Raw genomic sequence first — 21,658 nt, forward strand, 5'->3', positions numbered from 1 at the left:
CCTTGATCAAGCCCCTGCTTCAACAGGTTGAGGAGCCCCGATGCATGGGATGATCTACTCATCTAAACGTAAAATGTCTGACGAAAAGATATCCCGATTTTAAAAGCAAATTCGCTTGTTGGGTGTCTTTTTCTGAAATAACACTTTGTTTGACAGCCTGCATCCATGTCATTAACTTCCCCCTTTAACTCCATGGCCCAGATGGTCAATTGCCCCTGTGAGGGGGGCTGACATCAGCCGGTCTTGGGTATAGACGGAGGCCTCAAACTACAGGCAACAGCCGGAGTCATTCACTCAGCATCGGGATCGCCGTTCACGCGAGGGCCCTCAAATCCTGGGGGCTGGGTTCAGTGTTGGGCGGTGGACTAGAGAGAGAGCAGTGTCCAGCTGCCCAGGGGGGCGAGAAGGCCCAGCCCACTCTCAGCACAGGTCTCACTGAACTCTAGCCAGTGAGCCGCATTCCCAGAGCAGGGGGATCCCACTACAGCTCGGCCATTCTGGGCCGGGGGTAATACTGGGCGGCACAGACACCACACCTGGGAGGGGATGTGGGGTGGGAAAATGGGGGTGGGGGGACATGGAAACAAGCCCAGACTGTCAACAAACCCCCCCACCCAGCACTCCTGGCTCGACAAGAATTGAACCCCGCAACAGTCCTGGGCCAGTTCACACACTTTCCCCCTTTCGGTTGATAATGCAATGACTAGTGATCCGCCATGGGAACCCTGGCTGAGGTAACTCAGCACTGACTCCGAGACCTTCAGCATGTATGGGATAGTCTTGGCTTCACCAACTGAGCCATGGAGGGAACATGTCCCCAGCGACCTTTAACATGCTTTGTAAATAGGAGAGACTGCTGTACGTGCCGGGAGATTTAATGGCCCAACACCAGTGCTTTACCAACCATTATAGCTTCACTGTATTGGGACACCCTTCCCCCAGTTAAGACTCCAGTATATACGGCATAGGTGGACACAAGTCTCAGTGAAACACTGTCTCGTGGTGACTGCCATCGTCAGGTGACCTCTTCCTCCGCTGCATTCTTTGAAAAGGTGCACCCCGGGTCCACAATGGCGCTGGGGGACCTAGCCGCATTTGACAGCAGGAAGGCAGAAGGGCAGCACGGGAGCTGGCACCAGGATATCGGAGAAGATGGGCTGATAGTCTTCGGGAGGTGGCTGTGAATTCTGCTCCAACATCTCCAGCACAGTGCCGCGCATCTCTCGTGACACGTCTCCCCTGATATCCAGCAGTACTGAAACATGCTCATCGCTGGAAGAGAAAACCGTGAAATAATTTCCTTATTAAGGAACAGAAACAGTCTACACAAGTGTCTGCTGATGTCATCTACCTGACTAGATTTATTCATTATTATTCATCATTAATTATGCTTAACATATCTTCACAGAAGCATTAAATGGCAGTTCCAGTAGATTGAATGGTGGAGCAGGCTTGAGAGGCCAAATGGCCTACTCCTGCTCCTATTTCTTACGTTATCAAGGCAGCCAGTTGGCTTCTCTGTATGTAAAGTGTACGTTGCTACCCACACCCTAACCCAATGGGAGATCTACCAGCAATGTTCAGTCACCCTTCTGTCACTCTTAATCATAGCCAAATTTATTATAATCAACTCAAATGTATGCGAACCTTGGAACATGCATTCTAACACATCTGGCTGAGTCAAATTAAAAATCTGCCCAGCAGCTCCCGGTTAGGTGCAAGGACAATTTAAACTTTTTTAACAATGATTCCCGGGATAATTTCTACTTTTTGCTCCCTTGCACTCGGCTCTTTATCTTACCGGAAACAATCTTCAGGGGCTGGAAATTCTCTGGGATACCGCCCCTCGCGAGGGTCAGAACAGGGGCGCTAAAGAGTTGGCAACTGCGAGCAGCAGTATTTGCGCCGCTCGGCAATTTGAGTGCACCGGTACCGGCGGCGTAGAGGAGTATTGCCCGGGAGCATCACGCCGGTGTACAACGCCCCCGATATCAACCCGCTTTCAAAATTTGTTTTGCGCTGAACCCGTAGCGTCCCTTAGTGACCCCGTCAGAGAAAGCTGGTGTACAGAGCTGTCCCGGCATCACTGAGCGAAGGAATGACTGCATGAGGGAAGTGTGATTGTTTTTTAAATCCTTTTTGCGATTTAACTTTATTTGGGGTGAGTAATATATAGGGAGTGTTTTTTGTTTTTTGTGTCGAATTGTTTTCCAGGGAGGCCGCTCTTAGGGTGCGACGAATCCGGCTCTTTAGCACGGGATATTCAGTTGCTCACCCGGCCTAGCGCTCCAAGATAAGTGTGGAGCCTCCCTTAGCGTCCTGCCCCACTCTCAGGGCCCACATGCTGAATTTTTTGGCTGCCGACGCAAACCATTTCCCACCACAAAATTTATCCACCACCTGACATTACCACCTCTCGAAACCCTCAACCGAATTTCCAGCCCAAACTGCCCTACAGCTTTCAGTTCCCTCTCTCCAACAATAGGCCAAAACAACTCTGACAATTTAATTAGCCTGCCAATCAAACATAGAAACATAGAAAATGGGTGCAGGAATAGGCCATTCGGCCCTTCGAGCCTGCACCATCATTCAATGCCAGGGTTCTCCTCTGTAACCAGAGCTCGATGTGAATCCACCACTCACGAACCTTGTAGCCTTAAAGGGACACATGCCCGTATGCTCGATTACAAGGTATAATATTCCCCATTATCAAACCATGCGTCCTGTGACTTGCAATGAGCAGTACCACAGGAGGCTCACAAGTAAAAATGACTGGGGTGAAATCTGCCTTGGGGAGGTCGCGTAAAATGGGCGCCAGCGAATCAGCAGCCCGATGTCCAGAGCCGGGAATGGAGAAACAGCTCGGTCAGGGTGTGAAGCGGGCCCGCCGAATGGCTATCACCCGTTTTGTGCTGCTGCCCGTGACCCATTTCACGCCTCCCTCCCCCGCCCCGGCATGTCTGCTCACACTTCCTGTCTGTCACGCTTCGTACTTCGCACTTCCTGGCATCGCCCACTGGCGTCTGATTTCACCGACCGGCCCGGAGTAATCGGCAGCGAAGCAGAGCTGGGGGGCGGGGGTGGGGAGTGGGGGGAGGGGCAGGGAGTGTAGGAATCGGAAGTGCAGGAAACTGTCTGGAACATGACCAAAATCTTAAGTGTCCACGCGGGAGGAACCCAGCACTAAGAGGGAGGGGTATGTCACATCAGTCACATTTACTCAGGAGACTTTTTAGACAGTTTGTTCCCGATGCCCTTTCTCCTCTCAGTCTGCTGACAGCGATACTCAAAATGAGGGAGGGACACAAAAATCCTTGAGCCGCAGCTCTGGTGTAAGTGTGGGCGAGTCGGAATTCCGCTCCGCCACAGACCGCTGCTCCTGACTGCATCAATGACTTAGCAGGATACCGAGTCAGCGATCTGATGATCTGGATCACACCTCACTGGTTCTGTCCAATTTGAAACAAAGAAACGATCTATTTCCTGTTCCTATGTCAGACGAACCATCCTAGCGGCTGGTATAAGATCTATTTCCCATCTCCCCCTCTCCGCACCTCCCCCCCCACACCAAGTGGCTCAGAGGGGTAAATGCACCAAAGGGGTAAGCCATTTAGGACCGGGATGAGGAGAAGTTTCTTCACTCAGAGAGTTGTTAACCTATGGAATTCTCTACCACAGAGAGCTGTTGATGCCAGTTCGTTAGATATATTCAAGAGAGAGTTAGATATGGCCCTTACGGCTAAAGGGATCAAGGGGTATGGAGAGAAAGCAGGAAAGGGGTACTGAGGTGAATGAACAGTCATGATCTTATTGAATGGTGGTGCAGGCTCGAAGGGCCGAATGGCCTATTCCTGCACCGATTTTCTATGTTTCTATGCTGTGTGGAGTTGAACCATACAGGTCACAGGAAGGTGCAGGCCCAATCCCTTGATCAAGACTGAGACCACAACCATGTAATGACTTTAAAGCTGCATTTCCACACAGTGACTGAGCTGAAGCTGAGTCACACACAGCCCGAGGTTAGTCACTTCTCGACTGCGTGCTGTGGAGGGAGCCTTTGGCTCAGTGATAGCATTTCAGCCTCTGAGTCAGAAAGTGCAGGGTTTGATCCCTGCTCCAGACATCCCAGCGCGTGCAGACCGTATTGTGTTCCTAACACAGATGAGGCTGCACATAGGGAGGTTAAAGTAACAGTGATCTCAGGCTTTAATAAGACACTCCAGAGTGAGGAACAGGCCTTAGGGGCTGGCTTATATACAGTGCTCCCAAGGGATGCTGGGATCCCTTGGGACTTCAGGGGATGCACTCCCTGGTGGCGGAACATGGAAGTGCATGCTTTACAGATACACAACATCACTCTTGCCCCAAAGTCAAATTGAAAACTATTTACAAGGTGAGGCGGTCGGGAGCCTTTCTTTCCTGGTGGACCGCCTCGGTACAAATGTCTGTTCTGGTGTGTTGGCTGTGCCCTCGCTGGGCTGGCGTGTTGTTGACCCTGCAGGGCTGCTGGGTGAGCCTGCCCTTGCTGGGCTGTTGGGCATGATGGGTTTGATTTCCTGGTCCGGGGTGGTGTCGTTGATCCTTTGGGTGTGTGTTGTGGACTCGAAAAAGATGGTGTCTGCGGTGGATTGTTCAGGGCAGTCTGCGAACCGCAGCCTTGTTTGGTCCAGGTGCTTTCTGCAAATTTGTCCATTGTCTAGTTTGACTACAAACACCGTACTCCATTCTTTAACTATCACCGTGCCCGCGATCTACTTGGGACCATGTCCATAGTTTAGCACATACACAGGGTCATTCAGATCAATTTTCCGTGACACAGTGGCGCGACCATTTTTTACTTTTTGTTGCTGCCGCCTGCTCTCCACCTGATCATGCAGGTTGGGGTGAACCAGCGAGAGTCTGGTTTTAATAAGTAGCCTTTTCATAAGTAGCTCAGCCGGGGGCAGCCCTGAGAGCAAGTGGGGTCTCGTGCGGTAGCTGAGTAGTACTCTGGACAGGCGGGTTTGGAGTGAGCCTTCTGTGACTCGTTTAAGGCTCTGTTTGATTGTTTGTGCTGCCCGCTCTGCCTGCCCATTGGAGGCTGGTTTAAACGGGGCCGAGGTGACATGTTTGCTCTCAGTGTGGGTCATGAATTCTTTAAATTCGGCACTGGTGAAACATGGCCCGTTGTCACTGACCAGTATGTCAGGCAGGCCGTGGGTGGCAAATTTCAATGGTGGTGGTGGTGGTGCTTCCCGACATTATTTCACATTCAATCCATTTTGAAAAAGCATCCACCACCACCAGGAACATTTTACCGAGAAACAGGCCTGCATAGTCGACATGGATCCTCGACCATGGTCTGGAGGGCCAGGACCACAAACTTAGTGGTGCCTCTCTGGGAGCGTTGCTCAACTGAGCACACATGCTGCATTGTCGTACACCGGACTCTAAAGTCAGAGTCGATACCGGGCCACCACACGTGGGATCTGGCTATCGCTTTCATCATTACTATACCTGGGTGTGTGCTGTGGAGATCCGAGATGAACGTCTCCCTGCTCCTTTTGAGTAGCTCTACGCGGTTACCTCACAACAGGTAGTCTGCCTGAATGGACAGCTCGTCCTTTCGCCGCTGAAACGGCTTGATTGACTCTTGCATTTCAATGGGGATGCTGGCCCAGCTCCCATGCAGTACACAGTTTTTTTTACTAGGGACAGCAGAGGATCTTGTCTGGTCCAAGTCCTAATCTGGCGGGCCGTGACAGGTGATTTATCATTTTCAAATGCTTCCATGACCATCAACAAGTCTGCGGGCTGCGCCACCATCAACAAGTTTGCAGGCGGTGTCATTTCCACTCCCGTGGTGGGCAATGGTAGCCGACTGAGAGCATCCGCACAGTTCTTGGTGCCTGGCCTGTGGCGGATGGTATAGTTATATGCTGATAGTGCAAGTGCCCACCTTTGTATGCGGGCTGAGGCATTAGTATTTATCCCCTTGTTTTCAGCAAACGGGGATATGAGGGGCTTGTGATCGATTTCCAGCTCAAATTTGAGGCCAAACAGGTACTGATGAATTTTCTTTACCCCGAACACACACACACGCTAAAGCCTCTTTCTCAATCATGCTGTAGGCCCTCTCAGCCTTAGACAAGTTCCTGGAGGCATAGGCGACAGGTTGCAACTTCTCTGCAACGTTAGCTTGTTGTAATTCACACCCGACTCCGTACGACGACACATCACATGCTAGCACAAGTCTTTTACACTGGTTATACAATACAAGCAGCTTGTTGGAGCATAAAATGTTTCTGGCTTTCTCAAAAGCAATTACTTGGTTTTTTTCCCCACACTCAGTTCTCACCTTTACGCAATAACACATGTAGGGGCTCTAAGAGGGTGCTTAAACCCGGTAGGAAGTTACCAAAATAGTTGAGGAGTCCCAGGAACGACTGCAGCTCTGTGGCATTCTGTGGCCTGGGCGCGTTCCTGATAGCCTCTGTCTTGGTGTCTGTGGGCCGAATGCCATCCGACGCAATCTTTCTCCCCAAAAACTCCACTTCTGTTGCCATGAAGATGCATTTCGACCTCTTCAGCTGCAGCACCCCGCGATCCAGTTGCTGGAGGACCTCCTCCAGGTTTTGTAGGTACTCGACGGTATCCCGACCCGTGACCAATATGTCGTCCTGAAAAACTACCGTGCGTGGTATCGATTTAAGTAGGCGCTCCATATTTCGCTGGAATATTGCTGCTGCCAACCGAATTCCAAATGGGCATCTGTTGCAGATGAACAGTCTCTTGTGCGTGGTGATGCAGGTGAGGCCCTTCGAAGACTCCTCCAGCTCCTGCGTCATGTAGGCCGAAGTCAGTCGAGCTTGGTGAACGTCTTACCTCCTGCCGGCGTCGCAAATAGGTCATCTGCCTTAGGTAGCAGGTATTGGTCCTGTAGCGAGAAACGATAAATAGTTACTTTATAACTGCCGCAAATCCTGACCGTGCCATCACTTTTGAGTACTGGAACAATCGGGCTGGCCCACTCGCTGAATTCCACCGGGGAGATGATGCCCTCGCATTGCAGCCTGTCCAGCTCGATTTCCACTCTCTCCCTCATCATGTGAGGTACCGCTCGCGCCTTGTGGTGAATGGGTCATGCCTCTGGGACCAAGTGGATCCGCACCTTCACCCGAAAAACTTTCCAATGCCTGGCTCAAAAAGGGAAGGAAATTTGTTAAGAACCTGGGTACATGAGGCCTCATCGACATGTGATAGCGCTCGGATGTTATCCCAGCGGATTTTACCCAGCCAGCTCCTTCCAAGCATGGGGCCATCACCCGGAACAATCCAGAGTGGCAGTTCGTGCACCGTGCCCTCGTAGGTGACCTTGACTATGGCGTTGCCAAGGACAGTGATAAGCTCTTTGGTGTACGTTCTCAGTTTCGTGTGGATGGGGCTCAGGGCTGCTCTGAGTGCCTTGTTATACCACAGTCTCTCAAACATCTTTTTACTCATGATGGATTGGCTAATGTCCAGTTCCATGGCTACGGGTAAGCCATTCAATTTTACATTTAGCATTATAGGTGGACATTTCGTCGAAAATGTGTGCAACCCATGTACTTCAGCATCTGCCTCCTTTCTCTGAGGCTCAAAATTGCTTTGATCCACCATGGACCGATCTTCCTCTGCCATGTGGTGGTTATCAGGTTTTGCAGAGCTTGCAGCCCGTCTGCAAGCTCGTTGGAGGCGCCCCATTGTTCCACAGCTCTTGCAAACATATCCTTTGAAGCGGCATGAATAGGCTGAATGGAAGCCTCCACAACGCCAACAAGATGTGAATTGCCTTGCATTCATCCTTTGTTGTGGACCTTGAGTCATCTGGGTCACCTGAGGCCTGCTGGCAGTTGCAGACTCGTGGGTTCTGCCCTGTACATTTCTGCTCGCAAACACAGTTCCAGTTAATTTATGAACATTGCTAGCACTTGTGTGCTGAGAGATTTGTTTGGTGTTATCACTGGTGGACATAAACGCCTGTGCTATCGCAATGGCCTTACTGAGGGTCGGTGTCTTTACAGTCAAAAGTTTTCGTAGGATGGTCTTGTGGCCAATGCCCAGTACAAAAAAGCCTCTGAGCATCTGCTCCAGGTAGTCATCAAACTCACATTGTCCTGCAAGTCGCCTTAGCTCGGCGACGTAGCTAGCCACTTCCTGACCTTCAGATTGCTGGCACGTGTAGAACCGATTCCTCGCCATCAGCACGCTCTCCCTCGGGTTAAGATGCTCCTGAACCAGTGTACACAGCTCCTCATATGACTTATCTGTGGGTTTCACCGGAGTCAGAAGAGTCTTCATGAGGCTGTAGGTCGGTGTCCCGCAGACCGCGAGGAGGACCGCTCTCCTTTTTGCAGTGCTTCCTTCTCCATCCAGCTCGTTGGCTACAAAGTACTGGTCTAGCCATTCGACATAGGCTTCCCAGTACTCACCCTCCGAGAACTTCTCCAGGATGCCCACAGTTTGCTGCATCTTTGTGTTGGATTCGTATCCTCGTCGCCAGTTATTGTGTTCCTAACACAGATGAGACTGCAAAAAGGGAGGTTAAAGTAACAGTGACCTCAGCCTTTATTAAGACACTCCAAAGTGAGGGGCCGGCTTATATACAGTGCTCCCAAGGGATGCTGAGATCCCTTGGGACTTCAGGGGATGCGCTCCCTGGTGGCGGAACATGGGAGTGCATGCTTTACAGATACACAACAGACCGGATCTGCGGCTCCGGATTCTGGGTGGAATTCCAATTGGATACTTGCATCCCGAGTGTGGGTGGTCCTGGCTCATTGCATGGGTTGTGGGAGCCCATAATACCCTCCTGTGTAGGATGAACCAGCCTAGTGGATGGTATAATGATGGGTACAGGCATGGAAGGAGCATCCATGTCACAGCCTGTCAATCAGCCTGAAAATCCTTCCGCTGCTTCATGCTAGTCTCCACGGGCAGATGTGGAGAGAGAATCAGCGACATCGTGCTTTCTATCAACGGTTTCACTGGAGTAGATGGGGATAGATTGTTTCCACTGGCAGGAGGGTCGGTGATCAGAGGACACAGGTTTAAAATAATTGACAAAAGAACCAGAGGAGAAACGAGGAGAATGTTTTCATGCAGCGAGTTGTTGTGATCTGGAATGCACGGCCTGAAAGGGTGGGGGAGGCAGATTCACTTTCCAAAGGGAACTGGCCATGTACTTGACAAGGAGAAATCTGCAAGGTAATGGGGTCAGATTAGAGGAGTGGGAATAATTCTTTCAAAGAGCTGGCACAGGCATAATGGGCCAAATGGCGGCTTCCTGTGCTGTGTGATTCTATACTATTCTGAGTCTGCTGTAACAGAAGGCTTCCCATATCACTCCTTCCCCTTTCCCTTCCCCTTTGTTCTTTCCTCCCCCTCCCCCTCCCCCTCACCCCCCTCCTCCCCCCCGGCTCTGGATTTGTTTAAAAATGAAAAATCTCTAACATCTTCCGGTTCTGAAGAAAGGTCATCGAGTTGAAAATTTAACCCTGTTTCCCTCCCGTCTTTCAGATGAGACGTTAAACCGAGGCCCCGTCTGCCTTCTCAGGTGGATGTAAAAGATCCCACGGCACTATTTCCTGTTCCTATGTAAGATGAACCACCCTAGCGGCTGGTATAAGATCTATTTCCTGTCACCCCCCCCCCCACACCAAGTGGCTCAGAGGGGTAAAAGCACCGTGCTGTGTGGAGCTGATCCCTTGATCAAGATTGAGACCACAACCATGTAAGAGCAGGGGAGTTCTCCCCGGTGTCCTGGCCAATATTTATCCCTCAATCAACATAACAAAAATAAACAGATTATCGGGTCATTATCACATTACTGTTTGTGGGAGCTTGCTGTGCTCAAGTTGGCTGCCGCGTTTCCCAAATTACAACAGTGACGGGGCGGGTTGGGTGCGGGGTGAGTGTTCCTGGTGTTGGGTGGGTCCGGAGCCGGGCGGGGCACGCTCTTGGGATGGGGGGTGGGCTGTTTGGGGCTGGGATTGGGAGAGACTTCTTCACTCGGGAAGTTGTTGGCCTGTGGGGTTCCCTGCCGCGGAGAGTTGTTGATGCCAGTTCATTGGATGTGTTCGGGAAGGAATTGGATGTGGTCCTTGCTGCTGGGGGATCGGGGGGTGCGGAGGGGGCGTGGGGGGAGGGGTGCTGCGGTGGGTGATCAGCCATGATCTTGTTGAATGGCGGTGCAGGTTCGAAGGGCCGAATGGCCTACTCCTGCACCTATTTTCTATGTTTCTATGTGACTACACTCCAAAAAGTACTTCATTGGCTATAAAGCGCTTCGGGATGTCCGGTGGTTGTGAAAGGCGCTATATAAATGTAAGTCTTTCTTTCTTTTCTCTCCACAGATGCTGCCTGACCTGCTAAGTGTTTCCAGCATGTTCTGTTTTTATTCCAGATTTCCAGCAACCGCAGTATTGTGTTTTTGTTTCAGTGCTGCCACAGCGGTCATTTTCAACAGTTCTGTGCCTGGACCTTTAGAGGATGGTTATGGTCCCACAGTCGGATGCTTCCAGTATGGATCTGTGCTCGCAGGGAGCTGACTGGGAAATCACTGGCCCACACAGCCTGATTTTCTGTCTGGTGAAATCATTTGCCACAGACCTGTGACTCCCTGGCCAATGCTCCCTGTGAGTGGCGCCCAACTATAGAATCAGACCTTAAATATCGGCCCGAAAATTGCAGTTGGAGACTTCCAGCAGGCGGACGCCTCCGACCAAAAGTTTTATTCCCAAAGTACTTGGTGGTCCCGGAGGAACGCAGACTTGCGCTCTGAGGCCTCCATTCACAGCCCAGCATTAGACTCACACATCCCGGGAACGTAAGCACAACCTGGGATCACGTGGGCCTGGAACACCAATCACAATGTAATATTCTTATCGATAATAATGGCGAGTTCCGATTGTACGAGCTCCCATTACTATCAATGAGAATAACCCTCCCAAAACACAGAAACACAACACATGATAAATTAAAAAAACACCGTACATATTTAAAATTAATTGAAATTGAATTTAATTAAATGTTTTAGAAAAAAAACATTTGGTTGAAATGTTTTAAAATATGTTTCAATAGGGTTAAAAATAAACTTACCTGAATGGACAGAGTTTTTAATATAAAAATTAGTGATAAAATTTAATTTTTCTATGTTTTAAAACTCCTACGCTGGTAAAAGTAGGCTTTTACCAGGTGAAAGAGTTTGAAGGACATTTGCTGGGCAGGAATTGGGCAAATAGCCCAATCTCGCCTGCAGATGTCCTTCTCCCGGGGATGCGGTAAATGCTGGTTCTCGGCCTCAATTTTCGGGCCATCAATATGACAATGGAATCGCGGTGCTCAATGACAGCCACTAGGCAGGGCTTTGGCGCTGCATCAGCCTCATTGCAACCTTGTAGCGGAGGCTAAGTACCACTACTGTACACAAGGAGGCAGTGGAGGCAGGCACCAGAGGGTTGGCAGCAGGTTACAAGGCACCATTTCAATCTTACTGCTGCAGTGGATCGGAGGACTGGTTGGCTAATCGGCTCGTTCCTGCTTGGTGATTTCCATTGAATTCTATGAAATATGTATGGGAAGAAAGACTTGAAAATTTGGGAAAATTTTTTTCATTTTTAGTTTCCATTGAAGCCAATGGAAATTAAATTGAGGAGAGTTGTGTAATGGCGGCTGATCCGATAGCGCCCGTTTTACATTGTCGGCCAAAGTTAAAATCACCCCCACATCGCTGTCCCTTCATCGTCGCTGGGTCAAAATCCTGGAACTCCCACCCTAACAGCACTGTGGGAGTACCTTCAGTGCCTAACAGTGCTGAGAAAGCGCTGCACTGTCAGAGGTGCCGTCTTTCAGATGAAACTGAGGCCCTGTCTGCTCTCAGGTGGACGTAAAAGATCCCATGGCACTATTTTGAAGAAGAGCAGGGGAGTTATCCTCAGTGTCCTGACCAGTATTTATCCCTCAATCAACATCATTGAAACAAATTATCTGGGTCATTATCACTTTGCTGTTATTGGGAGCTTGCTGTGCGCAAGTTGGTTGCCGCGTTTCCCACATTACAACAGTGACTCCACTCCAAAAGTATTGCATTGGCTGTATGGCGCTTTGAGACGTCATGAAAGGCGCTGTATAAATCCAAGTCTTTCTTTCTTTAGGTGGTTCGCCTAGCCAATGAGCCACAGGGTCTGGGGGTGAGGTTCCAAATCAGCCTCCTAATCAGCAGATTATTGCTCCTGGTAGTTTCTCTGTTGGAGGCGGAGGTGTGGAGGAGGGGCACAGTTCATATACTGGGGGGAGAGTTACCTGATATCTGGATAATTGGTCACCAGGCAAGATACCTCCAGGCTGAGGAGGGAGGTGTCCTTCAGCTTGATGAGCTCCGACACGGAGGAAATCACATTGGTCAGACGATCGGGTTCGACCAATCCCTGCAGGCAGGAGAAGGACAGATGAGTTCACAGGAGCAGGTACGGTGCGATGTCACATGTAAGCCCCCCAACATTTTTAACCCTTCGCTGGGACCAGAGGAGGGCTGAACAGTTTGTAAGATTTCTTACAAGTTGGTTCAGTAAAAGTACTAACTGAATCTGAAGACTATGTGTCTGTGTGTACATGTGTGAGTCTTTATGTGTGTGTTGTAAGAATATCGATATGTTTTATTTTTGTTTCTTACAAAGATAAAACAGTAATATGGACAGAATTGGTCTAAATCGTGTTCTCAGAAAGCCTGTCTTTTCCTCTCAATGATGCTGCTAATGTTGAGAAGGATGAATTTCAGGACCAAGGATACTGTGCTGCAAAGGTAGGCAAATACAAATAAACAAGCCAGGTAGCAAAATATTAAGCTTAAAGAAGTAGTGATTGAAATGTATAATGAAGGACTTTGGTTATGTGGAGAGACTGGAGAAACTGGGTGGTTCTCCTTCCACCAGAGCAGGTTGAGGGGAGATTTGATAAAGCTGCTCAAAATCATGATAGAGTAAATAAGGAGAAACTGCTTACACTGACAGACAGGTTGGTAACTAGAGGACACAGATTTAAGGTCATTGGGAAAAGAACCAGAAGTGACATAAGGAAACATCTTTTCACGCAGCAAGTTGTTATGATCTATGAACAAGTAATTATTCCCTTATTTTTATTTGTCACATTGAATTGCTGAATATAACGACATAGGGCTGGATTTCCCGGGATCTGAATCGGAGCTCGGCGCATGCGCAATGACTCGTTATCGTCCCCCCAGCTCTGGTGTGCAACAGCTGATTTATTAGATCCCCGGGAGAAGGACATTCGCGGGAGAGATTGGGCTATTTGCCCAACTCCTGCCCAGCGAATGAGCTTCAAACTCTTACGCCTGGTAAAAGCAGGTGCATAGCTTACTTTTACCAGCGTAAGAGTTTTAAAACATAGAAAAATTTAATTTTATAATTAATTTTTATATTAAAAACCCTGTGCACTAGGGTAAGTTTATCTTTATCCCTATTAAAACATATTTTTAAAAAATTTCAATTTTTTTTCTAAATCATTTAATTAAATTAAATTGCAATTAATTTTAAACATGTGAGGTATGTTTTTTATTTATTGTGTTGAGTTTCTGTGTTTTTTGGGGGTATTCTCATTGATCATGGAGACATGGCTCCAGGGTGACCAAGGCTGGGAACTCAACATTCAGGGGTATTCAACATTCAGGAAGGATAGACAGAAAGGAAAAGGAGGTGGGGTAGCGTTGCTGGTTAAAGAGGAAACTAGCGCAATAGCAAGGAAGGCTATTAGCTTGGATGATGTGGAATCTGTATGGGTGGAGCTGCGGATTACCAAAGGGCAGAAAACGCGAGTGGGAGTTGTGTACAGACCACCAAATAGTAGTAGTGAGGTTGGGGACAGCATCAAACAAGAAATTAGGGATGCGTGCAATAAAGGTACAGCAGTTATCATGGGTGACTTTAATCTACATATAGATTGGGCTAACCAAACTGGTAATAATATGGTAGAGGAGGATTTCCTGGAGTGTATTAGGGATGGTTTTCTGGACCAATATGTCGAGGAACCAACTAGAGGGCTGGCCATCCTAGGCTGGGTGATGTGTAATGAGAAAGGACTAATTAGCAATCTTATTTTGCGAGGCCCCTTAGGGAAGAGTGACCATAATATGGTAGAATTCTTCATTAAGATGGAGAGTGACACAGTTAATTCAGAGACTGGTGTCCTGAACTTAAGGAAAGGTAACTTCGATGGTATGAAACGTGAATTGGCTAGGATAGATTGGCAAATGATACTTAAATCATTGGATAGGCAATGGCAAACATTTAAAGATCACATGGATGAACTTCAACAATTGTACATCCCTGTCTGGAGTAAAAATAAAACGGGGAAGGTGGCTCAACCGTGACTAACAAGGAAAATTAAGGATAGTGTTCAATCCAAGGAAGAGGCATATAAATTGGCCAGAAAAAGCAGCAAACCTGAGGACTGGGAGAAATTTAGAATTCAGCAGAGGAGGACAAAGGGTTTAATTAAGAGGGGGAAAATAGAGTATGAGAGGAAGCTTGCCGGGAACATAAAAACTGACTGCAAAAGCTTCGATAGATATGTGAAGAGAAAAAGATTAGTGAAGACAAACGTAGGTCCCTTGCAGTCAGATTCAGATGAATTTATAATGGGGAACAAAGAAATGGCAGACCAGTTGAACAAATACTTTGGTTCTGTCTTCACGAAGGAAGACACAAATAACCTTCCGGAAGTACTAGGGGACTGAGGGTCTAGTGAGAAGGAGGAACTGAAGGATATCCTTATTAGGCGGAAAATTGTGTTAGGGAAATTGATGGGATTGAAGGCCGATAAATCCCCTGGGCCTGATAGTCTGCATCCCAGAGTACTTAAGGAAATGGCCCTAGAAATAGTGGATGCATTGGTGATCATTTTCCAACAGTCTATCGACTCTGGATCAGTTCCTATGGACTGGAGGGCAGCTAATGTAACACCACTTTTTAAAAAAGGAGGGAGAGAGAAAACAGGGAATTATAGACTGGTTAGCCTGACATCAGTAGTGGGGAAAATGTTGGAATCAATTATTAAAGATGAAATAACAGCACATTTGGAAAGCTGTGCCAGGATCGGTCCAAGTCAACATGGATTTATGAATGGGAAATCATGCTTGACAAATCTTCTAGAATTCTTTGAGGATGTAACTCGTGGAGTGGACAAGGGAGAACCAGTGGATGTGGTGTATTTGGATTTTCAAAAGGCTTTTGACAAGGTCCCACACAAGAGATTGGTGTTCAAAATTAAAGCACATGGTATTGGGGGTAATGTACTGACGTGGATAGAGAACTGGTTGGCAGACAGGAAGCAGAGAGTCAGGATAAACGGGTCCTTTTCAGATGGCAGGCAGTGACTAGTTGGGGTGCTGCAGGGCTCAGTGCTGGGACCCCAGCTATTTACAGTATACAATGATTTCGATGAAGGAATTGAGTGTAATATCTTCAAGTTTGCAGATGACACTAAACTGGGTGGCGGTGTGAGCTGTGAGGAGGACGCTAAGAGGCTGCAGGGTGACTTGGACAGGTTAGGTGAGTGGGCAAATGCATGGCAGATGCAGTATAATGTGGATAAATGTGAGGTTATCCACTTTGGAGGCAAAAACACGAAGGCAAAATATTATCTGAATGACGGCAGATTAGGAAAAGGGGAGGTGCAATGAGACCTGGGTGTCATGGTACATCAGTCATTGAAAGTTGGCATGCAGGTACAGCAGGCGGTGAAGGCGGCAAATGGTATGTTGGCCTTATAGCTAGGGGTTTTGAATATAGGAGCAGGGAGGTCTTACTGCAGTTGTACAGAGCCTTGGTGAGGCCTCAACTGGAATATTGTGTTCAGTTTTGGTCTCCTAATCTGAGGAAGGACGTTCTTGCTATTGAGGCTGTGCAGCGAAGATTCACCAGGCTGATTCCCAGGATGGCTGGACTGACATATGAGGAGAGACTGGATCGACTGGGCCTTTATTCACTGGAGTTTAGAAGGATGAGAGGGGATCTCATAGGAACATATAACATTTTGACGGGACTGGACAGGTTAGATGGAGGAAGAATGTTTCCGATGTTGGGGAAGTCCAGAGCCAGGGGACACAGTCTTAGGATAAGGGGTAAGCCATTTAGGACGGAGATGAGGAGAAACTTCTTCACTCAGAGAGTTGTTAACCTGTGGAATTCCCTGCCGCAGAGAGTTGTTAATGCCAGTTCATTGGATATATTCAAAAGGGAGTTAGATATGGCCCTTACGGCTAAAGGGATCAAGGGGTATGGAGAGAAAGCGGGAAAGGGGTACTGAGGTGAATAATCAGCCATGATCTTATTGAATGGTGGTGCAAGCTCGAAGGGCCGAATGGCCTACTCCTGCTCCTATTTTCTATGTTTCTATGATAGTAATGGGAGCTCGTACAAATGGAGCTCCCACTATTATCAATAAGAATACTCCATGGTGATTGGTGTTCCAGGCCCATGTGATCGCAGGTTGCGCTTACGTTCCCAGGATGTGTGAGCCTACACTCTGGGCTGTGAATGGAGGCCTCAGAGCGCAAGTGTACCCTTCCTCCGGGACCATCAGGTACTTTCGAGAAACAAATTTTGGTCCGAGGTGTCCGCCCGCAGGAAGCCTCCAATCGCAATTTTCGGGGCGATAGGTATAGGGGGTTTTTCTACTTACATCAGATCCAGAAAGGGGTTATATGATATCGGAAACAATTGGATACCAAATTTTACATTGGGCAAACAAATGAAAATCTGACAGGGAGTCTGCAAGCAGAGAGCTATTATTCCGGACTGATTCCTGTGATAAGAGCAATGTTATTGTTATCTAATGCAAGACCGATGAAAGGATTTAAATTGGACTCGACAGACTTGTTGTAAGATGATATACACAAGGAGTTTGTAAGCTATCCATGGATACTGGTCAGAGGGAATGAGGGAGTGTGCAAAGCCCCAGATACCTATTGCTGTTGCACAATACGTGGTGCCTGTCTCTGTGGCTGTGATGTGCAGTAGATCAGGGGCTCACAACCTTCTTGCTTCTGAGGACCCCCCTCCCGTTATAAAAATTCCACGGACTCCCTGTTGTCCCAGTCTGTGGGGAGGGAGACGTCTGTGGGGGCCGGTTCAGAGTTCCAGTCACACGTTCAGTTACTGGGCTTTAATGACAGCAGAATATTCTGGAAATGCTGCAGGCGCAGAACCTCCGGGCAGGCCAAGGAGTGGCTGCATTGCCGTGCAAAGCCTCCCGGTAATGGGTTCAGAGGGTTACCAAGCTGGGGCCTGGGGGGGGGGGGGGTGCAGGGAACGGGGACTGGGGTGGGGCCTGGGGCCTGGGGAATGGGGTTTAGTGCCTGGGGAATGGGGTTTAGGGCCTGGGGAACAGGGTTTAGGGTCTGGGGAATGATTTGGGGTCTAAGATCTGGGCCCTGGGGCCCAGACTGAGTAACCAGGGCCCAGCCCAATGAAGCCAGTCAGCTGCTCAAAGACAGCCAGGGATCCTGGCACCTTAGCCAAGCCCGCACTGTCCCCCTGCATCTACCTGATGCTGCCCCACAGGACGCTGAGCTGCTCCGTCCCTGTCCGACTGCTACTTCCCCCGCGATCAGTCCCTCAACCCAAATAAGGGCCCGCTCCCGGATAGGCCCCGCCCCGAGAAAAAACAGGCAATTCTGGCGGACCCTTTGAACCTTCTCGAGGACCTGCGGTGGAGAACCCTGCTGGAGAGCTCATCGTCATTGTGGCTTCACCCTGGATGGAGAATCCCCGAACTTCACTGCAAGGTTAATCGATGGAACCCAAAGAAAACTCACGTTTGGGGGCAATCATATGTATGGTTTGGTGGACAACATCTTGCCTTACACCAACCCAAAAAACACTGAATTGGGGTATAAAATATTGGTGGCTGTTTAGGCCCACATGTTGCAGAAATTCAAGCAAACGTTGCCCTCCTAACAGAAGCCTTATGAGCAGTTGTGAATTTTGGCCATCCAATTCTGCTGCTTTCTGGAGTTTTAAATCCATATTGCAATGCAGCAGCACTTCTCAGGGACAATATCATCGTCATACAGCACCAGCATTCTGACATTGAATAGTCTATTGCTGCCCAGCATGACCATGAATGGGGGGAGTGGTATAGAGCACCCCAGGGCGACCAGGAATGTTGGGGGTGGGGGTATCGAGCACCCCAGGGTGACCAGGAATGGTGGGGGTGGGGGTATCGAGCACCCCAGGGTGACCAGGAATGGTGGGGGTGGGGGTATCGAGCACCCCAGGGTGACCAGGAATGGTGGGGGTGGGGGTATCGAGCACTCCAGGGTAGCTCCTGGCACCTCCTGTTGGTAGCACAGCTATTCGTGCTGATTGACAGCAGTAATGGTTTGCTGGATTTAAAATAAACCCTGAAACAGTTTAAGATAATACGATAGAAATATTAGCTCGGAGGGAAAAATAAGTCTGCGAGGCCACAAAAAAAAGTATTGTCGAGCTTTGAAGCAGGGATTGTAAGAATATCAATACATTTGCACTTTATTCTTGTTCCTGACAAAGACAATCAGGAATGTAGAATTGGTCTAAATCGTGCTGGCAAAGCCTGTCTTTTCCCCACAATGATGCTGCTAATGTTGGAGAAGGATGAATTTCAGGACCCAGGATACTGTGCTGTAAAGATAGGCAAATATAAATAAATACGCTAGCTGGAGAAATATTGAGCTTCATGAAGTATTAAGATTGAAACATGTAAGCTTCTAAAACACAGCCTTTTTGTCACAGCAGGGGGCGGTGTAAGGGCAGGGATTGCTGGAATATGTGTCAGCTCCCTCACCTCTGGGTCAGAGGGTTGTAGGTTCAAGTCCCACTCCAGGGACTTGAGCACAAAAATCTAGGCTGACCCTTCAGTGCAGTGCTGAGGGAGTGCTGCATTGTCAGAGGTGCCGTCTTTCAGATGAGACGTTAAACCGAGGCCCTGTCTGCTCTCAGATGGACGTAAGTGATCCCATGGCACTATTTTGAAGAAGAGCAGGGGAGTTCTCCTTGGTGTCCTGGCCAATATTTATCTCTCAAAGAACATTACTGAAAAAACAGATTATCATTTTGCTGTTTGTGGGTGTTGTGTTTCCTACATGACAAATGTGACTACATATCCAAATTTGATTCAGTGGCTGTAAAATAACTTTGGGATGTCTGGTGGTCGTGAAAGGTGCTATATAAATGCAAGTTTTTCTTTTTATTATGGTGCTTTGAGAGCATGCATCAAACATTGTTTACAACAAAGCTATGGCTCGGGGAAAAGCAGTGGTATGAAGTATCGGTTTGGTGTGAAAAGGCATGGGACCTCTCATCTCTGGAAATTGGTTCGAACAACCAGGAATGGGATCACAAAAGAAAATGGTATAAAGAGCATGTCTTCCTTAGTTAGGAAAGAGAGAGACCATTGCTGCCTTCGAGAATCTGATGGGTGAACAGGCTTCGAGATGTCACCTTCACGGATCCTCGCTAATATCCATCCTCCTGAGTTTTGGACACAAGGCTAATGTGCATTGCACTGTGTGGTTGGTTAGGGTTCTAATGTATGCATCTGTGAGGATGCTCACACGTTTGTAGAGCTGTTGAGTTGTGAGTGGCTTAGCCAGTCATGTGATGTTTACAAGACTCAATAAAACCCCAGCCAGTTGGGTTCGGGGGATCCACGATGAGGCAGGTGGTTGTGAGCCTGGTGGGTGAACTGATAATGTGTAGTGTGATTGTTAAACCTTTTGCTGATAAACCAACCAGTTCTTAATATCAATGTGTTGCTATGAATTCGTCAGCAAAGAACCCATGAAGCAAATACATTACAAGGACGTTTAAGGCCACGTTCTGTCAGTAATAAATGAAGTGAATGATCACTCACTAGATCACTGAAGAGTTCCAGTAGTCGCGCTGCATCACAGGACATCCTGTTGGACATCTTCTCTCGGTCCGCGGAGCTTTTGCAAACAATTTTCTTCAGCATCAGTGTGCGGACGTACTCGATGATTACCAGACGCAGGCCTTCAAACAGCATGAACTGTGGAGTCAGCACACCACAGAGACATTACACCTTGCACCCGGGCATGGTATGGGGACCACAGTCAGCTCAACACCAGCGGGGATATTCACCCTTTCCATTGTTTGGTTGCCACTTATGTAACTTTCCCCCTTCTGCGCTTTCAGAAAATCTTCCACATCAACAAAAAAGTCAAGAAGCTCCAAATGGCTCGGTGGGTGAATGCACTGCCCAGTGTGATGCTCACACCAGGAGGGCCCGAGATTTCATTCTCAGTTTGCGCTGAGCCAGCTGATCGCAGGCGGGTGGCAATGGGGATGCTGGCCTCTGCCCCTGGGCTACGCAATAATACAGTAAGATCAAAAATAGCCAAGATTCCCGCTCCTGACAAGTGATCCCTGGAATGTGTGCGCGCGCGCGAGAGAGAGAGTGTGCGAGCGCGAGTCTGCGTGCGCGCGCGAGCATGTGCGCGTGTGTGTGCGTGTGTGTGAGTTAGCGAGTGTGCGTGCAAATATGTGCATGGGAGCGTGTGTAAAAGTGTGCATGTGAGAGTGTGTGTGTCAGTGTGTGGTCTCAAGTGTGTGTGTGCGCGCGCGCAAGTGTGTGCACGCATTTGTGAGTCAGATTATTCTTGGCCAGGGTGGGCTAACTATGGCAGTGCCTTGAGATCACTTCCCTCACAAACCTGTGGGGTACAAGTGAGGAAAGGGTATTAGTGGGGAAGTAACTTGATTTCTAAGTACAATCCACCTCCCCACGTACCTTTACAATTTTTGCTAAATCCTCTCAGCTAAATAGACAGAAATGGAATTAATGGTAAGTTTTAAGTGTTAGTTCTTTACAACAACAACAACAACTTGTATTTATATAGTGCCTTTAACGTAGTGAAACGTCACAAGGCGCTTCACAGGCGTATTGTGAAACATAAAATTTGACACCGAGCCACAAAAAGAGAAATGAGGCCAGGTGGCCAAATCACCTAGTTTACGTAGGGCAGAATGTGTGAGGCCAGCCAGGTGTGCGTTGGAATAGTCAAGTCTAGAGGTAACAAAGGCATGGATGAGGGCTTCGGCAGGGGATGAGCTGAGGCAGGGGCGGAGACAGGCGATGTTACGGAGGTGGAAATAGGCGGTCTCAGTTATGTGATCGAAAGTTAATTTCAGGATCAAATATGACACCAAGGTTGCAAATAGTCTGGTTCAGCCTCAGACAGAGGTTGGGGAGAGGGATGGAGTCAGTGGGTAGGGAACGGAGTTTGTGGCGGGGACCAAAAACAATGGCTTGTTCAGAACTGGATGGTGGGCAAGCAGTCTGACAATTTAGAGACTGTGGAAGGGTCGAGAGAAGTAGTTGTGAGGTAGAGCTGAGTGTTATCAGCGTGCATGTGGAAAGTGATGCTGTGTTTCCAGATGATGTCGCCAAGCGGCAACATGTGGATGAGAAATAGGAGGGGGCCAGGGATAGATCCTTGGGGGACACCAGAGGTAACGATGCAGGGGTGGGAAGAGAAGCCATTGCAGGTGATTCTCTGGCTACGATGAGATAGATAAGAATGGAACCAGGCGAGTGCAGTCTCACCCAGCTGGATGACGGT

At 48.6% G+C, this 21,658-nt stretch overlaps 1 protein-coding gene across 1 annotated transcript in view; it reads right to left on the reverse strand.

Moving 5' to 3' along the window:
* Positions 1-1,085: 1,085 nt before the first annotated feature.
* Positions 1,086-21,658, reverse strand: part of exoc3l1 (exocyst complex component 3-like 1) — a 93,828-nt gene continuing 73,255 nt past the window's right edge. Inside the window, exons 10-12 of the mRNA XM_070896712.1 lie at positions 19,930-20,085; positions 12,322-12,446; positions 1,086-1,272 (exon numbers count right to left, since the gene is read on the reverse strand). Of these exons, the coding sequence (XP_070752813.1) occupies positions 1,086-1,272; positions 12,322-12,446; positions 19,930-20,085 (468 nt within the window). The remainder of the gene's footprint in view (positions 1,273-12,321; positions 12,447-19,929; positions 20,086-21,658) is intronic.

The sequence above is a fragment of the Pristiophorus japonicus genome, chromosome 13, assembly GCF_044704955.1.
Source record: "Pristiophorus japonicus isolate sPriJap1 chromosome 13, sPriJap1.hap1, whole genome shotgun sequence".
Lineage (NCBI taxonomy): Eukaryota > Metazoa > Chordata > Chondrichthyes > Pristiophoridae > Pristiophorus > Pristiophorus japonicus.